The 19,089-nt window shown below is 45.9% G+C and overlaps 1 protein-coding gene across 1 annotated transcript in view; it reads right to left on the bottom strand.

Annotated features, from left to right (window-relative positions):
• The window catches only part of LONP2 (lon peptidase 2, peroxisomal), a 49,287-nt gene that overhangs the window by 20,129 nt on the left and 10,069 nt on the right, over positions 1-19,089 (bottom strand). The window contains exons 6-10 of the mRNA XM_015586892.2: positions 16,646-16,904; positions 9,838-9,979; positions 6,598-6,748; positions 4,647-4,773; positions 564-697 (exon numbers count right to left, since the gene is read on the bottom strand). Of these exons, the coding sequence (XP_015442378.1) occupies positions 564-697; positions 4,647-4,773; positions 6,598-6,748; positions 9,838-9,979; positions 16,646-16,904 (813 nt within the window). The remainder of the gene's footprint in view (positions 1-563; positions 698-4,646; positions 4,774-6,597; positions 6,749-9,837; positions 9,980-16,645; positions 16,905-19,089) is intronic.

The raw sequence follows: 19,089 nt of genomic DNA, 5'->3' as shown, positions 1-19,089 counted from the left end.
GCCTGGGCACCGCGTGGCAGCAGCCGCGACGAGCCGGGCCCCACGCGCCCGGGCGGGAAGGCCGAGCATTTTAACTGGGCACCGAAAAGGTCCACATTTGATTCATTCCAGTAAGAGGACCCTCCTCTCTCTCTCCCTGTCGCCCCCTCCACATCAGTCTTTTAGGAAAGAATAATTTCAATTCCACGTAAGTTGTGCAGCTATGGAAGAACACGAGAGAGAAAAGCAGACGGGGCCGAGGCTGCCCGCGGCGTGGGGACAGCGGCACCACCCGCCTGCCGTGACCACTTCCTCGGCTGTAAACACCGAAGGACGAAAACACCATCTGAATCGGAAGCGAGAAGAGCAGACCGGGCACGTCAAGCGGGCTGACGCCACGGCCTGGAGGCCGGCAGCCTCGAGCCACCGAAACCCCGAGCTACTCGTAAGGGACCCTCCGGCCTGATGAAAGACGCCCCTCATCAACTGATGACACACCCGCCCAGCTCTGACCGGCGGAGTGGCAGTGCCACTGCTCCGACGCACTCCCCCGCCCCCCAAGGGCTCGCGGTCGGGGGCCAGACCTTCGCCCTCAGTGGCGTCGGGGCGCTCCAGCTTGGCCTCCTTGTGCTGTCCTTCCGCCACCTTCACAGCCACGGCTCGGCAAATGGCCCCGAACTTCCTGTCCAGAGAGCGCACCCCCGCCTCTCTCGTATACCTGCGGACGAGGAAAAGCATTTTATTTTGGGCCGAACGCCACCTGTAAAAATAGACAGAAGTCATGTGCGTAACGTTTATACTAAACGGCACACATTGAAAAGTTCATTATTTTCTTGAGTACTAACTCCTTCACATTTAAAAATTCCTTATTAAAGTTTGTTATTTCTTAAATATTCAGAAGTATTTTCAGCCATAACTTCTCTCTTTCTACAGATTATCTTTAACCATTACCTAGACTCAAAAGTGAATCCTTGGTTCTTCAATTTATATTGCCAAAGTTAATCTGCCAATAAAACATCGTTTGCTCCATGTTAAGAGCTTTCTTAAACAAGCTGTCAACCTAAGAAACTTCTAGATAAATCACCTGAGACGAAGTCTAGTTTCTACTAGGAACTGTGCTAATCGCCTCTGGTCAGTGTATGCTCATTGGAGGGACGTCTAAGGAAGAATACTCCGTGATGCGAGCATTGTCATTTTGTATAAGACTCTAGAAGTGATCAAGCAGAGCGGTCTTAAAAACTTTGTTCGTTAGACTCGAATCCCATAAGCCACTTCACAAACCCTTATATAATATGCACCACCATTTCTGGTCACCCAGTTTCGGAGGGATCTGAATGGGCAGCATAAGGTAGAGAATGCAGTTTGATCTGAAAAACTAGATTTGCTTAGGCAGTTGTCACATGTATATCCTAGACTTTGGGAAAGTAATTTATTTTTATTTTTTAATTACAGTTGACGTTCAACATTATGTTGGTCTCAGGAGTACAGCAGAGTGGCTACACACTGTGCGACTTACGGGGCGAGCCCCCTGCTGAGTCTGGTACCCGCCGGACACCGCATCCCCCAGGCTGTACGTCGCATCCCGGGACGATGTCCTAACTGCCAGTTCGTACTCCATCCCTTCCCCTCTCACCCAGTCCCCCGACTCCCCTCCCATCGGGCAACCAGCAGGATGTTGTCTGGAGCTATGAGACTGTTTCCGTTTTGTCTATTTGGATTTTGTTCCTCAGAGTCCACACAGAAGTGAGGTCATGTGGTATGTGTCTTTCTCTGTCTGACTCATTTCTCTCGGCATAACACCCACTAGGTCCATCCGCGTTGTCGCGAATGGCAGGATCTCGCTCTCTTTTTAAGGGCGAGTAACATTCCGTCGTATGATGCGCCCCATCTTCTTTACCCATCTGTCTACTGACGGACACGCTGCTGGGGGTGCAGGTTTTTAAAGTTCTGAGGAAAGACAAACGAAAGGCTGAGCACTCCCAGAGAGACACACTCCCACCGAGGCCGAGGCGGCTGCAGGGCGAGGCCACGTGACACGACTGCGCGCTCACAGGAAGGGAGGAAACGGCACGTCAGCGAACGTAAAGCCCGATGCGGCCCCCGACGACCACCCGATCAGCTCCCAGCACAGGGTCTGGACAGAAGGTCAGAGAGAAGGAGCTGGCGAAGCCTGTGCAGGGTCGGCACGGGCACGCGGGGACGGAAGCCGGACGTTCGGACGAACTGGAGCGTGTCACAAATAATGAGCACAATCACCACAAAACACCCTTTTTTCTGGCGTTTAGAACAATAATGGGCTGGGAACAAATGCAGACGGTTTAACGTAACAGTTGGCTCAAGGACGGTGCGCATACCAGCCCCACTTAGTATTTTTAAACTGAAAAGTGAAGCATCACCAGCATCAAATAAGGACTGGTTAATGTTTCTTATCAATAACGTGAACGTGAAGATGGTACAGGTGCCACTTTTCAGTGGACATAAAACTAATGTTCTCAATGATAATCTCGATTAAAAAAAGTCAGCTTGCTGCAGTGGTAGCTGAGACGAACAATAAAATACTCACAACTGCAAACTTCTTTAAAAATTTCATCTCGGCTTTAAAATACTCAACCCCATCGGCGCAGAACGGTACAGACCACGCTGAGCAGAAACGCATATGAAAGAGCCAGAAGTCTCAGGTGACCGCACGTGTGACAGGCAGCAGAGTGCGCAGTGATGACTCGGAGGGAGGAGATCAGGGTCCCTCCCACAGCCCGAGCTGTTTAGGTGACATCCGCGAGGCTGAGTCCCGCTCTGGGTGTTTAATTTTAAAAGGGACACTGACATCGCAGGAGTCATTCGACAGAAGCCTGATCAGGAAGGGCGAGGTCTCGAAGCGGGGTGGAGAGGACTGGTAGGGAGAGCAGGTACGTTCAGTCCGCAGGCGACAACATTCACGGATGTGGCCCTGGATGGCGTTTCGGTCCGAGGGAGGGGCGAGCCTTGCGTTCCAGGAGCTCCCCTAAGGCAGGACTAGAGGGTGCGGGGAGGGGCGTGCGGAGACAGCTCTGTAACAGCTGTTCGCCTGCCAGGGAGCAGTGCGCTCGGGCGCCGGAAGTTCAGGCAGGCTGGCTACCCTGGAGGCGAGTGTGACGAAGTGACTTCCAGGTCTCCTGCCCACCTCCTGAACGTTACGGGTCTATAACTATGACACGGGAAAGGATGGAAAATCCATCAAAAGATGAAAAACCACGTCCTAAGTCTGGTAACTCACTAAATGCCTAAAACTTGCCTGGACTAGCAAATAACAGTGCTGTGTTTAAAAATATTAAAACCGCTCAGAAAAATGTCCTAATGTCATAGCTTTTCATAGCGATGGTTTGAGCTTGCAGGTATATATCTTAAAAAAATAGTCCTACAGGCAACAACTGGGAAATACGAATAACGATCACTCTTCGGAGTGACTATTATTTAGACCAGATAAACTAAGGATATTTTACTCACTCGCTCGGATTTTCCAGAGTGGGAAGCTATCAGAAAGGTTAAGTGACTTCTTGAGAACTACCCAAAGGCGTCAGGGGTGTTATCTGCAATGATGATCTCGCTGGAAGACTTTGGCATACAAATCCCCTAATTTATTTCTCCTGCCATCACCCACACAGTAAGTCACCAGTTAGGAAAAGGAACTCCAGGCTCAGACTTAGTCTTTCTGTTTGGTGCATAAATTTAAACTGACTTCCAAAGAAGGCTGGCTTAGATCAAAAGGCAGTCAGACCGGCCAAACTAAGCCAAAGTTCAAGGCGAGAAGACGCTTCGCTCTTGAAAACAGCAGTGCCGGGCCAGGCCGCCTGAGGAGCGCTTGGCGGTGACGCAGTGACACGGTGGGCTGGATGCACGCGACGGCCACAGCACTGTGCCTGTTGCTTAGATCAAAAGGCAGTCAGACCGGCCAAACTATGCCAAAGTTCAAGGCGAGAAGACACTTCGCTCTTGAAAACAGCAGTGCCGGGCCAGGTCGCCTAAGGAGGGCTTGGCGGTGACGCGGTGACATGGTGGGCCAGATGCTGCGTCGGCCACAGCACTGTGCCTGTGCCGGGACGACTCGAGAGGCTGCGCTACACACACCTGCAGGAGGGCGCACGTCCCGCCGAACTCCCATCTGTAAATTAGACTGAGGAGCAACCTCAGGCAGTTTGTGAAATGCCTGCCACAGGCGTAAGCGCCCAGTAGCTAAGCTGGGGAAGAACCTTCTCTACTGTTCCTATGATAATTCTGGAAGTGAAAGCTCTAAGGGTTTTCAAACTCTCGAAGAGAAGAAAAGGAAATCTGAGTAACTTAAAACAGACGTCTGAAAGCAGCATCTCGCTTCTTAAGAGAACTCAACTTTTAAGATCCTGGGCCATGAAGTGTCTCAATATTTTCCCTATTTTTCATTCTTAACATTATCAAATTAATCCGTTATACAGCTATTGTGGAAAAGTTGAAATTCTGGCTCAACTGAAGTCCTCGGCTATGAAGAAACTCTAAATGCTGTCTCTGAAGCTCTGCCTGACGGCCCTGTGCAAACCAAGAGCCACGGAAACGCCTGCTGGGACTCTGCTGGACAGAGAAAGACGGATGCCAGGAGTCACCAGGAAAGACTCTTCTTTTCAGCCTCACGGGACAGGAGCCTCCGGACGCTGACTAACCTGGTGATGATGTCCAGAGTCGTGGCCTGAGGGATCTGGATCTGCTGAGGGGTCAGCCCGTGCTGCTCCAGCTGCTTTGGGATCAAGTGCCGGTGGGCGATCTCTATCTTCTCCTCCTGCGTGTACCCTGGAAAACAATCGACCTGGTGTCGCAATTATTCACCCGGCTTCCACGGTGCCAAGGCTTTTTTGATGAATCGAATGCAGATTCAATGGGTCTTGGATTTAGACTGAATTTAAACCTTACGTCAATCAGAATAAAGAAACTGAATGTCCAATCAACAACGGTTAAAATTTCCAACCTTTTCACAAATGAAACAAGCATTTCCTAAGCACGGTATTTTAAAGTCTTTTGAATAAAGGATACAGCTCTCAGAGCTGAGAAACAAAACCTCAGTCTAACCGTAGAGATAATTATCTCGTTACCTCAAATCTAAGTTTTTATTATTTACTAGAAAAATAACACATCTCTCTCTTTCAAATAATGTGATACATAATTGAAAAAACTTACAAATACAACAACAGCAAGACTTCAACCAAATAAGCAGCGGGCTCCAAGGGAACAGCTGCGTGAGAGCTATTTCCAGAACTGTGATGTGAATTTTAGCACCGAACCAAACCCAAAACTAAGATGTCCCTATAAAAGGTTTTTCCCTCTACGTCTTGGAATTATATACATATGTAATTTGTATATTTAAAAGTCTTTATGTTCTTATTTATTTAAAAGCCTCGAGGAGTATAGATTTACTGTCTTTAAACCTGTAAAACAAAATTCCCCCTAAACTAACTATCCTTTTCCATTTAACAAGCAACATTGAAAAGATGAATTGATAAGGCATCGCTGGGGTAGAAAAAGGAAATAAAAAACACAGAAAAGGTAAATAACCAAATCCGCAGGAGGAAGATGCCACCACGCACCCGCCTCTGCGGCAGCTGTTCTGAGTACTGCCCTCCGCATTAGTGTTGCTTATGCATTTTCTGCCTTAATTTGGAGTTTCCAGCAATTGGGTCTCATGACTTATTTGTTTGTGGTATAAATATGTACAAAGCAATTTTTTACTCCACTGTATTTTAAAACTAAGTTTAGGAATCGCTGGGCTCGCAGATAACTAAGAAATCCAATTATCGTTCACTTCATAGTAAAAATATATTTCAGAATAATATGAAATATAGACTTAGATTATATTTAGAATCTCAATCTATTTAGATTCGATTCTATTCGCATTTTAACACATAGCCACTGATAACTGATGTCTTCTAAGGAAAAATAATTCTGAGCAATTAAAATAAGGCGAAAACACTGGGATTTACTTCGTGTTAGTGACTAAAGGATTGTTTTGCACACTTCGCACACGATAAAAAAAATATATATATAGGTATTTGACAGACCTAACTAAAAAGAAGAGGAATTTAAAAGCATCCTGCACTACTGTATAAAGTGAGGCCAGAGGTAATACAGAGAAAGTTTGGCTTCTTTATGACCCATCTCTTAATGAATGAGAGCAAATTTTACACTTTCCTAGAGACGGTAAAAACGTCAAAATCTGATAAACAGGAAGCTCAAATGACCGTGTGGAGATCTGTTTTGGGTTTTTAGAGATTTACTTTGGAAAAAAATTATATAATTTTAGAAATTGCTTTGAAGAATACCTTGTTTTTCATTAAAAAAAAAAAAGATCATTCCTTAATGCTAAATTCAATCTGAAATTGCTATGCAAAATTTACTCTTGCTACGCTGTCATGGTTCATGTAAGCAAACAGATAAACAAGTTCTGCTGTTCCAGACTCCGAATCTATGTAAAAGCTGGTTTATGCATCAGACTCAGGATTTTTGAAGATCATACACTGGCAAAACAACTTTTTACTCAAAATTCACAGCTTGACCAATTTCAAAGGGTTGCGCTCACAGAGGCGAAAATATCAATAACGGTTTTAGTTATGACTCGGGTACCTGGCACCTGAATGATCTCCATCCTGTCCAGCAAGGCGGGGGGGATAGTAGCGGTGGTGTTGGCGGTGGCTATGAAGAGCACTTGGGAAAGGTCAAAGGCCACGTTTAGATAATGATCTGTGAAGTTATGGTTTTGTTCCGGATCCAGCACCTGTGGGAGAATGCTAAACATTAAACAAGCTCGACAGTTCCCGCAGAAAGCTGTATAAACTCCAACACACACGGGACAGTCACAAGGCTGCTGTTCTTGCTCGATGCAGTCGGTCTGGGCAACAGGGGAGGACGAGAACACGTTCTTCGCATCCCCCCATTCTAGACACTATGTTTTAAAATACGAAACACGTTCGATGTCAAAATTTTTGAAGACGTAAAAGCGCAAAGAAGCAAAAACGACCCTTTCAAGTTCCTGCGCGATCTGCTTACTGACGGCACTGTGTGTCCGTCCTTAGCAGGCCCGCGGAGCCAGCCCCTTCCCCTGGCGCGCCCTCTCTTAACTGCCGTGGGGTGCAAAGAAAGTGCGCAGAGCACTGTGAAATCCTTAGGGGAGGGGGACGAGCAGCATGCTCCTCCTCGAACATCATCAGAGTCTGGAGCGTCTGTAACTGAAAAGGAGCTTCCAGACAAGAGGAAACGACTAAAACATGACTACACTACTATATTCTCACAGTACGAGGGAGAACTCACGGTTAAAAATGCCTCGAAGCAAACCTTTCTGTTTATGCTGAGCGGAATATCAGTGTCTCTTAAAAGTATTTTAAGTGGATAGATTAGGTAATTTAGCAAGTAGATTCTCAAGATGCTGAATGACTCGTGTTCAGGACTCTGTCTTTTCTGGGTCACTACTCAAGGGCTCCGAGTCACAAGGACTCACTGAGAGTCCCAAGCGGGACCCTAAGGAGGGTCCCAAGCACCTTCTACACGTTCTAAACCCTTCACACACTGCCGCTTTTCCGAGGCTAGTGAAGACAAACAGGGCTGACATACATATTCAAAAAGGGAGTAAAATGACTAACTCAGCAATCACAATTTTACTTATCTAATTAGAATACATTATTTTCACTAAAAATAGAATTATCTTATCTTTTAAAACTTATTCTAAAAAAAAAAACACCTCATTCTGTGACACACACACATACACACACACACACGATATTTCTACAATGGTACTTGGGTTAGGAAAGAGGCCTCAGGAGAACTGTAAGAAAATAAGTTTTTTGAAGCCACCCAGTCGGTGGTATTTTGTTACGGCAGCTTTAGCGGACAGAAAGACCTTGATTACGCAGATATTCACATATTTGGGATATATTTTCAAAAAATTTGGGGATATGTGAACAAAATTACTGGTGCAGACGACAGAGACCTTAGCAAATATAAAAGGCCTCAAAATACAAGTACGAACAAATCTTTGATAAAGGCAACTTGAAAATGTATTCCATCTGAACGACGAGTCAGTCAAAATAAAAGGATCAGAAGTGAGCAGTCGAATCATTTAAGCACAGAACTGCACGTAGGAGGAAGCACTTCTAGAACGGCAGAGTAAAGAATTCTGAAAATCTGCTTCTCCATAAAAGCAATGAAGAACACTAGCAAAAATTGTCCAAATCAACTTTTTCAGAATTCTAGAAATTAAATGGCGACAGTCTGAACGGTGTCTAAGAACACATGGGTGACTGCAGCAAGCTCTACTTTTCTTTCCCTTCTCCCACGTTCACGGTGGCCTTGAAAACCAGTCGCCGCGCAGCCACTGGGAGCACAGAGGACCAGACTGCTCCAACAGCCCCATTTCCTGAGAACGGTATTTGCCCTGTCTGGATGTTCCTCGGAAACTGTCATTCTCAGCGATTTGTGTTTATTTGTCCGAACTCAGAGGACACTCTGTGTGAACAGCCCCATCTCTGGGGGATTTGGCAAAGACAAGCAGCAGCAACTGTTAATATTTCAGGGGCCGGAGGCAGCGATACCAGTTAGCTGGGACTAACGAGAGGCTGGTCACAAAACTAATAAGGAAAAACTGAGGAATGAGATACTTGGGGAGGAGGGGCCTTTAAAAAGCTCTGAAACTTTCCTGGGGCTCGAGAAGGTCACGTGCAGGACTACGGCGTGATCAGGAAAGCTCCGGGGAGGCCCCACGCGTTCACCTCTGATGGAAGCGAGGGCTACGGCAGAGCTGTAGATCACCAGCCCGTGCTCAAGGCGTGTGTCAGCACACGCGCGAAGGGCCACACGCGAAGGGCCCCTGGCACAGCGCGGGAGGCCTGCTGGCTCAGACACTTATGTACACTTTACTACTGAATCCAGTGGCGGGTCCTTGTAGAGAGGGAAACAGGGCAAAAGCCAGGACTTGGGCCTGACAGAGCATCCCTGGGGGTGGGGGTCGGAGGTTGGGGTGAGCGGGGATGCCTTGGAGGCAAACACAGTCACAGACTCATAACAATGCTCCCCCAACCCACTCCAAGCTTAATTTTCATGTAAATTATAACAATCAAACCACCAATCAAATACACGGAAAACGAAGACATTTCCAGATATGCAAAACCGAAAAACATTTGCCACTCATGCGAGCTTTCTCAGGAAACTACTGAGGGGTTAATACCACAAAAACAAGAGAATAAACCCAGAACGAGGAAGGCATGAAACACAGGAGACTGGAATCCGACATGGTGGAGGGGAAGGGAGAACCCAGGAGACAGGGGCACGCCGGGTACGGAGAACAGTGCGGACGGGAGGCTTAGCGATGACCCTGGCAGAACACCTAGGGTCTGAAAGTCTCGGAGGGAGAATTAGACAACTGGTAAAGGAAACAAAGAAACGAGACAATTACTACCTCTAAGAAGATTTTTAAAAACAGGTACAGAAAAACAAAAAGGAAGACAAAAAAACGATCACATTAAACCACTCAGCTCCGCTGTGAAAAGCACTTATTTAGTTATAATGTTGTAAATACTCAATAATGACTTAACGAAAGGATGAAATTTATACCAGGAAACTAGGGGTACAAAAAAGAAAAAACTTGAGAATTTTTAGAAAAAGAAAGAAAAAGAGATCTGGGAGACATTTTAATTTATATATAGAATTGCTTCAGACTGTTCTTCCCGTGACTGAGCCCACACGGTAGGGGTGTTACCTGAACGAGATGCTCTCGTAGACTGATACCTGACTGGGATGCTCTGGTCGACGTTACCTGAAGATGCTCCAGTCTTACCCGTGCCGCCGCTGCGGACAGGGGACTCTGGGTCTCACCTCGAGCAGAGCCGCCGCGGGGTCTCCCTGCAGGCTTTTGCCCAGTTTGTCAACCTCGTCTAACAGGAACACCGGATTGTTCACCCCCACGGTCTTCAAGCCGTTGATGATGCGACCGGGCATGCTGCCCACGTAGGTGCGCCTGCGGAAGGCGACAGCACATTAACCCCGCGCTCGCGGCAGGCGGGAGCGGTCCCATTAGACAGGAAAACTCAGGACTGGGAAAAGTCGCTTAGCTCTCACAGTGATACACAAAGAGGTACTACATATGTACAAAGCCCTACGACACAGCAGAACATTGTTAGACTCAATTCTTACCTCGTTTTCCATTTAAGTCTGGTTAAGTTACCCACGGTATTGGAAGAACTGGATCTAATATGTGCCATTTAGTGAGACTGAAAAACATGACACTTAAGTCACATAGGTATGGTTCTCCTCAAGATTTCAAAATGTCCACAGGACCCTGAAAATCTAATTCCCAAGCCACTCACGGTTTTCAGGGCGCCCCCTTGCACCCCAGCCTCCAACGTGACCGCCTTTCTATGTAACGAAACGGCTGCCCCAGGGCTGGCTAAGGCTCATCATCTCCATGAAGGAAATCAGATTGGTTCAAAGGCCACTCAAAATGTAGACTCCCTCCCACCCCCAAAGAAAAATTCTAAACTTTAACTTTCAGGGGAATAATTGGTTATTAATTGTAGTAAGAGGCGCTGGTGTCAACAGTATTTACATCATAATGCCATTAACTCTGGCCTTTCGAATGCAGCTGCGTTCACCAGCCACTAACTGGCACAACCGAGTGCGGCCAGGTATTTTGTTAGGCGTTAAAACGTCGGAGGCAGCTTTGTCGTATCTGATCAAGAATTGTCTACATAATCACGACAGGCGTGGAGTGCGGCGTGACACAAAAGCAAATATGCCAGACTGAACAGAGTGCCTGTTCAACACGGCCAGCGACACTTTATTTTCAGCAGCAATGTACTGCTCTGAATTACAGCCTCGCTGCCCGAGCCGCACGCACCGCACGTGCTGTCGGCGGAAAGGCAGAAACTGAGGGACGGCGGAAGCAGCCGTCTTGGGATGGAGTGACCTCCGATGTCATGGGAATGCCTTTGGTCCAGGAAGGGTGACCGAGACACTGGGACCAGATGCACTACAGCAAACGTCCTGTTTAAGGAGTTAGTGCATTCGAGATTTCAGAGCTAATAAATTCTCTGAAACTATTTCTCTAGAGAACTTATAGGTTTGCCATTACTCTGTGGTAAGTGGGAAGGGGAGACATTTTTGACAAACCCTCAGTGCCTCCGAGGGTCATTCTTGCTGCATTAACTCTTTTCCTCTCCTTGCCCGTCTGACAGGTAGAGTGCGACAACAGGGACCGACAATTCTGGACCGAAGGTCATGGACAGAAAATAACACGCCAGGCAGATACCGTTTCTAAAGAGGAAGTGGCTGCCTAGACGGCGGTCACGGGACACCAACAGCCCCTCCTTACCTTCCCGTCGCGTCCCAGGGCCCAGAGAGCCAGGCCCAGACTGCTTTGTCTGGAGTTCAAGGCCCTTAGCAATCCAGTCCCCGGCCTCCCTAACTTCCTGCCATGATGCTCTTGGTTCATCCAGACACCATCCGAGGTACTGTCACACTCCCCTTATGCTTCTGCCCCTTTGTTAATGTGGAGCCTTCATGCTGATTTACACTCGCCCTGCTGATGTAAATAAATCCCAGCAATTTTAAGAACTTTTCCTGACCGCCTCCCGCCCAGCGACTTTCCCGTAGCGCAGGGCCTACAGCATTTACTGGCCCCACGATTCGCGGAGGCACACTTACGCCCAGTTCTTACTCATGGGTACCAAGTACAGAGCCTGCTCTAAGAAGCCGGGGAGCACTGGGTGCTGGATGCAGAGCTGCACAATTGCTCCCCAAACAGAAGCTTGTTTCTCCTATATATTAAGGACAGCAGAGCAAGGATGCCAGCGCCCAGTGGATCTTTCTGTCACCGCTGTTAAGGGCGCACAAGTCCTTGAACAGTGTTTTGGACAAATTACTTGACCTAAGCCTCAGTTTCCTCACCTGTAAAGTGGGGACAGTAACAGTGCCAGCCTCACGGATTCCACGAGGACTATGGGAGAACATAACAGGTAAAACGCACGTACAGGGCCTGGCACACAGTTAAGCTTCCAAAAGATGCTACCGCAATGTTATGTCTTCAAATCTACCGTAATCCACAAGGCGGTCGGCCTGTCACTGCCGACGACATCTGAGTATCAGGAATGAAATATGTCTACCCATCTCCTTCCCAGCAGATAGAGAAGGGGGGTAAACAGGCTTTACCGACAATTTTTCTTGCCTGTTCAGTGAAGGGAGCTCTTACGGCTGTAGTGCCAACTATTAAAGTGATATTTACGAAGAATTTGTAATACAAAAAAATGATGTTATAAGTGAAGTAGAAAGGGCAGGATTATAATTCTGTTGCTTAAAAATAAAATGGCAAAAGTTGCCTAATAAAAAGTCTGGCAGGAAATAAGATGTTAAAAGTGACAGTCTTTGTGTAATATGGTAGAAAAACTTGGGGATAGTTTTCCTTTTTTATTATTTTCCCAATTTACTAAGGGTGTGTGTGTGTGTCTCAAATTGTAAATAAAGTAATAAGCCTTAAGAGACACCCTAATGATCGCAAAAAGAAAAAGTCCTTAAGGAACTAAAAAGGCTTTGATGTAGCCCGTCTAAATCAATCTGTCATTCTCACAGCAGCCATTCCTAACCTTCTGACACGCGTGCGTGTGTGCGTGCGCCCACCTAAAGGGCTGTGTGACTTGTAAGTACAATCACGCTTTGCTCACTCGCATTCCCTAGCGCCAGGAGGGTGCCCACCGCGCCCGGCACCGCACTAAGGAGCATAAGGGGTGATAAAACCCCTGCGCTCCCGAGCTCGTGCTTTGTATATACTCATGTTCCACCGCTACAGTTTTGTATTAGGAATGCCAGGGGCCCATATTATTTAATCATTACGAGAGCACGACAGACAATAAGCGGTCAGTCTGGAGGGCAGTAGGTCATAACCGACTGCACTTATATTAATGGAGGAAGCCTGGGGTTGCGGCCTTGAAATAAATCTAAGTTTCAGAACACAGAGGGGCCAGTGCAGGCACAGGCTAGAGGTGGACAGCGAGCGCACCGTGGTATGGTGGCCATGCCGGGGCAAAGCACGCTGAAGCTTGTGACTTCCGCTGGTCTTCCCTGCAGACTCATAAAGAAACAGCCTACTTATCTGAAACGTCACCATTTCAGGTCACATATGAAAATTTATCAACGTGCAAAGCAAAAGTTCAGTTTTCTTCTCGTCCTGTTGAAAATTGAGCTAAGGATTCCCTGCAGTGGTATAATTTTATTATCCGACGTGCAGCTGGTGAATGACTCCTGAAGAGTTAATATCATCAACGTGAACTGTAGCACAACTGGCATATTTCACCAAGGAACGACTAACGAAAAACAGATTATTATATGAACATGATTTCAGAAAACTTCATCCTAAAAGAAGTTATTTTATATTTAATTTCTATGGACTAATTTAAAGTATTTAAATGTAACATTTAAACATAAAATATAAGTTTTAAAAACTGATAGATGGGAACCGAGACTCTGATTTATAAAGTGGACAGAAAAATCCCAACAGAGATAAACCTAAAGGAGAAATATCGACAAGACTGAAAAACTGCAGGACTTAATATGGAGCATAAATGAGATTATTCATCCTTTGAAGCTACTCAAAATAATATGAACAGAAACGACGGGCCAGTGTTCAGTCAGACCACTATTATTTTCCCAGTTTAAGATTTAAATGTAAATCGAATCCTTCTTTTTCTTCTCCATCTCCTACCTCATCATCATTTAACTCGAAAACACAAAGCTTTGGTTACTTTTCAAATTAATTCCCAACTTATCAGCACCTTCCTTCACATGAAGAGGTACTTCTAGCAAAAGGCTGAAGTCCCCTGGATGGGAAAATAGGGAAAGTGAGTGACAAAAATCAAGAGAACAAGCAAGGAAGATAACATAAAGCAGCTCTGTTTTTCCTTGGCTATTTTAAAACTGCAGAACAGCGGTGCCCACTCAGAGGCAGAGGAAAAACAAAACTTTGCATGAACTCTAATCGTGACCATGTGACCAACACTTGAATGCCAAGACCTGGGCGTTTCCAAAATGCCTCAACTCTCGCATGGAACTGCTTGTTCCCACAAACTCCAGCCCGTGTCACGTTGTGACCCTCGGCTGTTCCTTCTCCCCTCCCATTCTCCTCCAACCCATAACCCTGACATAAGCTCGCAGCGGCTCACCGCCCCCGCCCCGGCAACCACGCCCGCTCTCCACCTGCTCCCCACAGGCTCCGAAATTAAAATTCTCTCCAGGCTTTGGAAGCCTGCAGGGTAGGAAAGTAGTAAGTCCCCAATGGCACAGGGCAGGCTGCTGTCACGTTTAAGCGAACCTCTGGTACAGTGACAGCTAGGGCAATTACCAGCAAGGTGCACCAAAACTCAGGCTTAACAGATTTGTCCGATTCACAGACAAACCCACACACCTTCTATGTGGCAGTGATCACAGCTGCTACGCATGCCATCGTACTTAAAAATCTCCTGTTTACACGTCTGAGGCAAATACACAATCTTCTTTTACAAATTCTTAATTTAGAGTCGATTTTCTTAACGATAGTCACACGCATGAAAGTATATGCACTTGAAAAAGTGAACAAATTGTACACCTATCAGTATCAGTCAAGGTTTGAAAAAGAGACCTGTGTAAACCCCGCCATGTTCACAGGTGGAGAGAACTATGATACTACATCGCCCACCACTGGGCACCACGAAAATATATTTTCCCACGATTTTGCCGCACAAATTAAATAATAATGCCAAGAACAGGATATTTTTGGTGCGATTTAAAAATCGGACTGAATTTTATAAAAAGTCATATTGAAACATGTAAATCTCAACTGATCCTCCTGGGAATTTAGAATTAAACTGATAAGGGAAGCTAATCTTTATGGACTGCTCGCCGCGTGCCAGGCGCCGCGGAAGCACTTCTCACGTCTTCCTGAGGGATCGATGTCAACGTGGAAAGAAATGAAGACAAATCACCTACAGGTCATGTGCCGCTGACATTAATTTCACGTGCTAATTATTTCACAAACTCGTTTTCTAAATCTCATCGGATGCTTAAATACTATGCTACCAGTAACAAAACGGATAAACTAAAACAACTCTGAGTCCACGAGTCAAGTCACTTGCACGCGGAACACCTCCCCGAAGCTCTGTAGCCAAAATGAGAAGATTCGGGTCCTAGATCCAGCTTCTCCAAGATTGGTGCAAGATGCCAATTTCCTTACAGAAGCAAACTACAGCCTCTAGTGGCACAAGTGAGAATAAAGTCTAGAGAATAAAAATATTGTTTGAAACTGCCAGAAAGAATAGCAATCAGGGGATCGTTTCAGAAACTATATAAATGTCTAACCAATGTACCGGATACTTGAAACTAATAATAAAATAAAAACACTAAAAAAAAAAGATAAAATACTAATTGTAAAATAAAACCTTGATAACAACAACAAAAAGAATGACCCGACTCAATGACTTCCTTGAGCGAACCTGCAGCCCTCATGGCTCATTCATTCAATTCTTGGAATGATTTTTCTTTACTGCTTAAGAACTGTAAATAAGCAAATAAAAGAGAGTAAAAAGAACCATTTTTTCATGGAAAAGTTTCTAAAGGTGTCTGTCTCTGCCTAAGGCCAGTGATCTTATGAATGAGGCAGATGGAAAGTAGGACATCATGAAATCATCACATTCTTATCCCCCGCCGTGACCTAAGTTCAGTCCACACTTGGCTCACCGCAAGCACGCGGTGACATTACCCTTGGGTGCCACTGCTTGGCAAAGCCTCCACTTGGAATCTGGGCCGAGGGGATGGTCTGAGGACAGAAGTTTTACCTTGTGTCATTACTTTCTACCGCAAGTTAAGCAGTTTCTTTTGAAAAAGTTTTAAGATTGGGATTTAATGGCTGTATAACGTATTGATTTTAGGGCACACCATATTCTTTCATGAGCAGCTCACGATCTCTACATCTTTAAATGTTCCCCAACGCACTCTGCAGGCCCATCATCCCACGACTGTGGACCAGAGGCTCACGCCTTCCCGAAGCTCCTTCCCATCCGAGCAGACCACAGAGAACAAAATGATGAGCGTCACATGCAAATCTGACTCCAATGTCGGATTAGTCAGACGCAGTTCTTATAGTTTAATGTGGTTTTACAGAAAAAGTGTCAAAAATGCAAGAATGAGCCTTAATAATTATCCTAACCTTTCTCCTTATTACTCATACTATAAACCAGCCTTCTGAAAAGGAAGTTCAGGCTGCGAACCTAACAAATTTGTTCTGGAAGATTCCCTACCCCCTCCCACCTGGCCCGGCCACACCGCACTTACTTTTTAAACCCTAAGAGTCATGGGTCAGTACTTATGAAACGCTACTGGGCCGAAATGCACGTGAAGGCGTTATGATGTCTAATCGTAACTCGTTCATCAGTGCACACCAGTGAGGTCCCAGGAGGGCCGAAGCACCGACCAGCCACCCGCCATCGCACCAAGAGCCCGACTCGTCTGGGTATGCCACTGTGGAGGGCCCCGGGCCAGCTGGGACGTACCCTAAATGTCCCTTCTGCCCGGTATCACAAACGGCCCCCCAGAGGAAGAGGCCCACTATGCTTGGCTTTCAAGGGGGCTCCACCCCGCCGAAAGGGAAGGAGAGAGGCCCCACCTGTGTCCCCGGATGTCCGACTGATCGCACACGCCCCCCAGCGCGATCCTGTGGAACTCTCGGCCCAGGGTCTTGGCCACGGATCTGCCCACGCTCGTTTTGCCAACGCCAGGGGGGCCAACGAAGCACAGGATGGGGCCCTTCAGGCTGCTCTTCAGCTGTCGCACAGCCAGGTACTCCAGCACCCTCTTCTTCAGTTTTTCCATGGCGTAATGGTCGTTGTCCAGAAGAACCCGGGCTGCTCGGATGTCCAGCCGGTCTGTCGAATAAGCCAACGGCAATAAGCTGAGCATGTGGGGCTTATAAATGGAAGAACTCTTTTCAAGGCTGGCAAGGGTCAAAAGGTTTTTTTTTTAGAAAAAAAGATGTGACAAGGACAGACTTGGACCCTTCTGAGCGTGTCTTTAGGGAGACCCAGGCTTGGGGTTTTTGCTTTAGAAGATTTAGTAGCTACAGAAATAGCAGGCACTACACACTGAAAAACTCACAATTAACACTCATTTCATCTGGAATGATTTCCCAGATATACGTTGTATCTATGGACACTAATTGCTACACGTTGTTTCTGCTGAAGTCTGTTCCTCTTCTGGTGTTTTTTCTCCTTACATCCACGACATATGCTCATTCAGAAAACTGGGTGACATTAATAAAAAAGACGCCACAGTCGCCCGTAACCTCACACTCCCCAGAGCATCGCCTTCACTCTAGTAGGTGTCATTCGGGTTCTGTGCGCGCGCGCGCGCGCGCGTGTGTGCGCGTGCATGCGTGTGTGTGTGTGTGCGCGCGCCTGCACGCCCGTGTGCTGCCTACAGCCTTGTTTTTCAAAGGGGCAATTATATGAAGCCTTCAAGTTTGTAAAATGTTTTTCACCTCATATATTATGGCCACCTTTCAGTGTCAAATGTACTTTTCACTAACATATTAGTGGCTACATAATACTCCATCATTTCATTACCCACACTCACTTAACTAATTCCGTACTGCAGAGCATTTCAGGCTGTCTATAAATCTCCACAGTGACAAAGCATTCTTCACTGTGCATCCTTTGAACTAAATCTCCACATATATCCATAATTCTTCCCTTCAGCTAATCTTCTATAAACAAAAGTGCTGGGTCGAAAAAACGTTAAGACGTAAAGAACTGCTTAAGTTCTACTGATTTAAGTCTCACCAGAAATGTATGAATTAGGCTCTGTTTATAAGCCAAGCTTTCATCGGATTTACTGATGTGCTTTAGTCCTTACGATAGTCATAGATTAAACACTAGGCATGGAGTTGGGGGATGAGACCCAGCCACAGAACCACGGTGACTGCGAAAGAGGAGGCGGGGGGTGACAAACGCACGCGGGCCCACTCTGTCAGTCAGACATTTGCTCGTTCTAGAAAACCTGATGTTTTCCTGCTGTTTTCCTACAGGAAGAAAAGTGGCCTTAAATAATAGTTTGGTTCTCAAGCCAGTCAACAAAAGCCTAGCTAAGCAGCGATATATATAATTTCGCTGATTGCATCGACAGTGCCAGCTGAGCCAACAGGAAAGGGAAGAAGGGAACCCAACTAATAAATGTGTATGTGTAAACGAAAGACCAAGTTCCCCACCGGCTTATAATGCTAACCATGACACCAAGGCCCAGCACAGTTAACACAGAACTCCAGACCAATCCATTCTGTATATCTAAATATTAAACCGTCCGGTGGGATTCATTTAATCACACAAAGATGGATCGATATTAGATCTTCAATATGTTTATTATATCACCATTTCCCAGGTGAAAATATTTCCATCAAAATGTCATTCTGGACCTAAAAGGCAGTTGTTACAACCCAACATCCATTCCTGATTAACATTTAGTAAATGAAGAACAGAATTCAATTTAATTCAGAAAAAAAAAGGAAAACTCCATGGGAAAAAAAAAAAAAAAGGAAAACTATATTCTTCTAAGAATATAGGCCAAGTTAAGATAATTTTAAAAGTAAGTTCTTTCAAACTTTTAAGGAAAGATAATTCCATACTATATAAATTATTATTTTGTATCTTGTCTATACAGGATATATTTTTTCTGATTATTCTTTTCAGTGATTCAGACTGCATGCTTCCTATTTGGAATGATACTTGGGGTTACATGTAAAACATTTAAAACTCACTTGAACATATATTTGTCTAGTTACACCTGGAAGTTTGAAGTGGTATCTACTGGCTCCTTCTATTCAAGACAGGAAAATGAGAAAACTTATTTCCTCCAACTCTTTCTTCTCTGCTTTTGCTGATCTCTACTTGGGTAAGTATCTCCTTCGGGAATCACGAGAGGAATCTCTTGGTTTTCTAAGCATGCTCACAGCGTGTACTCAGACCTAGTTCTACACGGTACTGGCTTAGGAGCTCGACAAGGCTCCTACTGGACCACGACAAGGCTCCTACTGGACCACATGCACCATCCTGTCCGCTG

Source organism: Pteropus alecto, unplaced genomic scaffold (assembly GCF_000325575.1).
Source record: "Pteropus alecto unplaced genomic scaffold, ASM32557v1 scaffold123, whole genome shotgun sequence".
NCBI lineage: Eukaryota > Metazoa > Chordata > Mammalia > Chiroptera > Pteropodidae > Pteropus > Pteropus alecto.
Note: the sequence above shows the minus strand (reverse complement) of the source record. Positions and strands in the feature narration are given on the sequence as shown.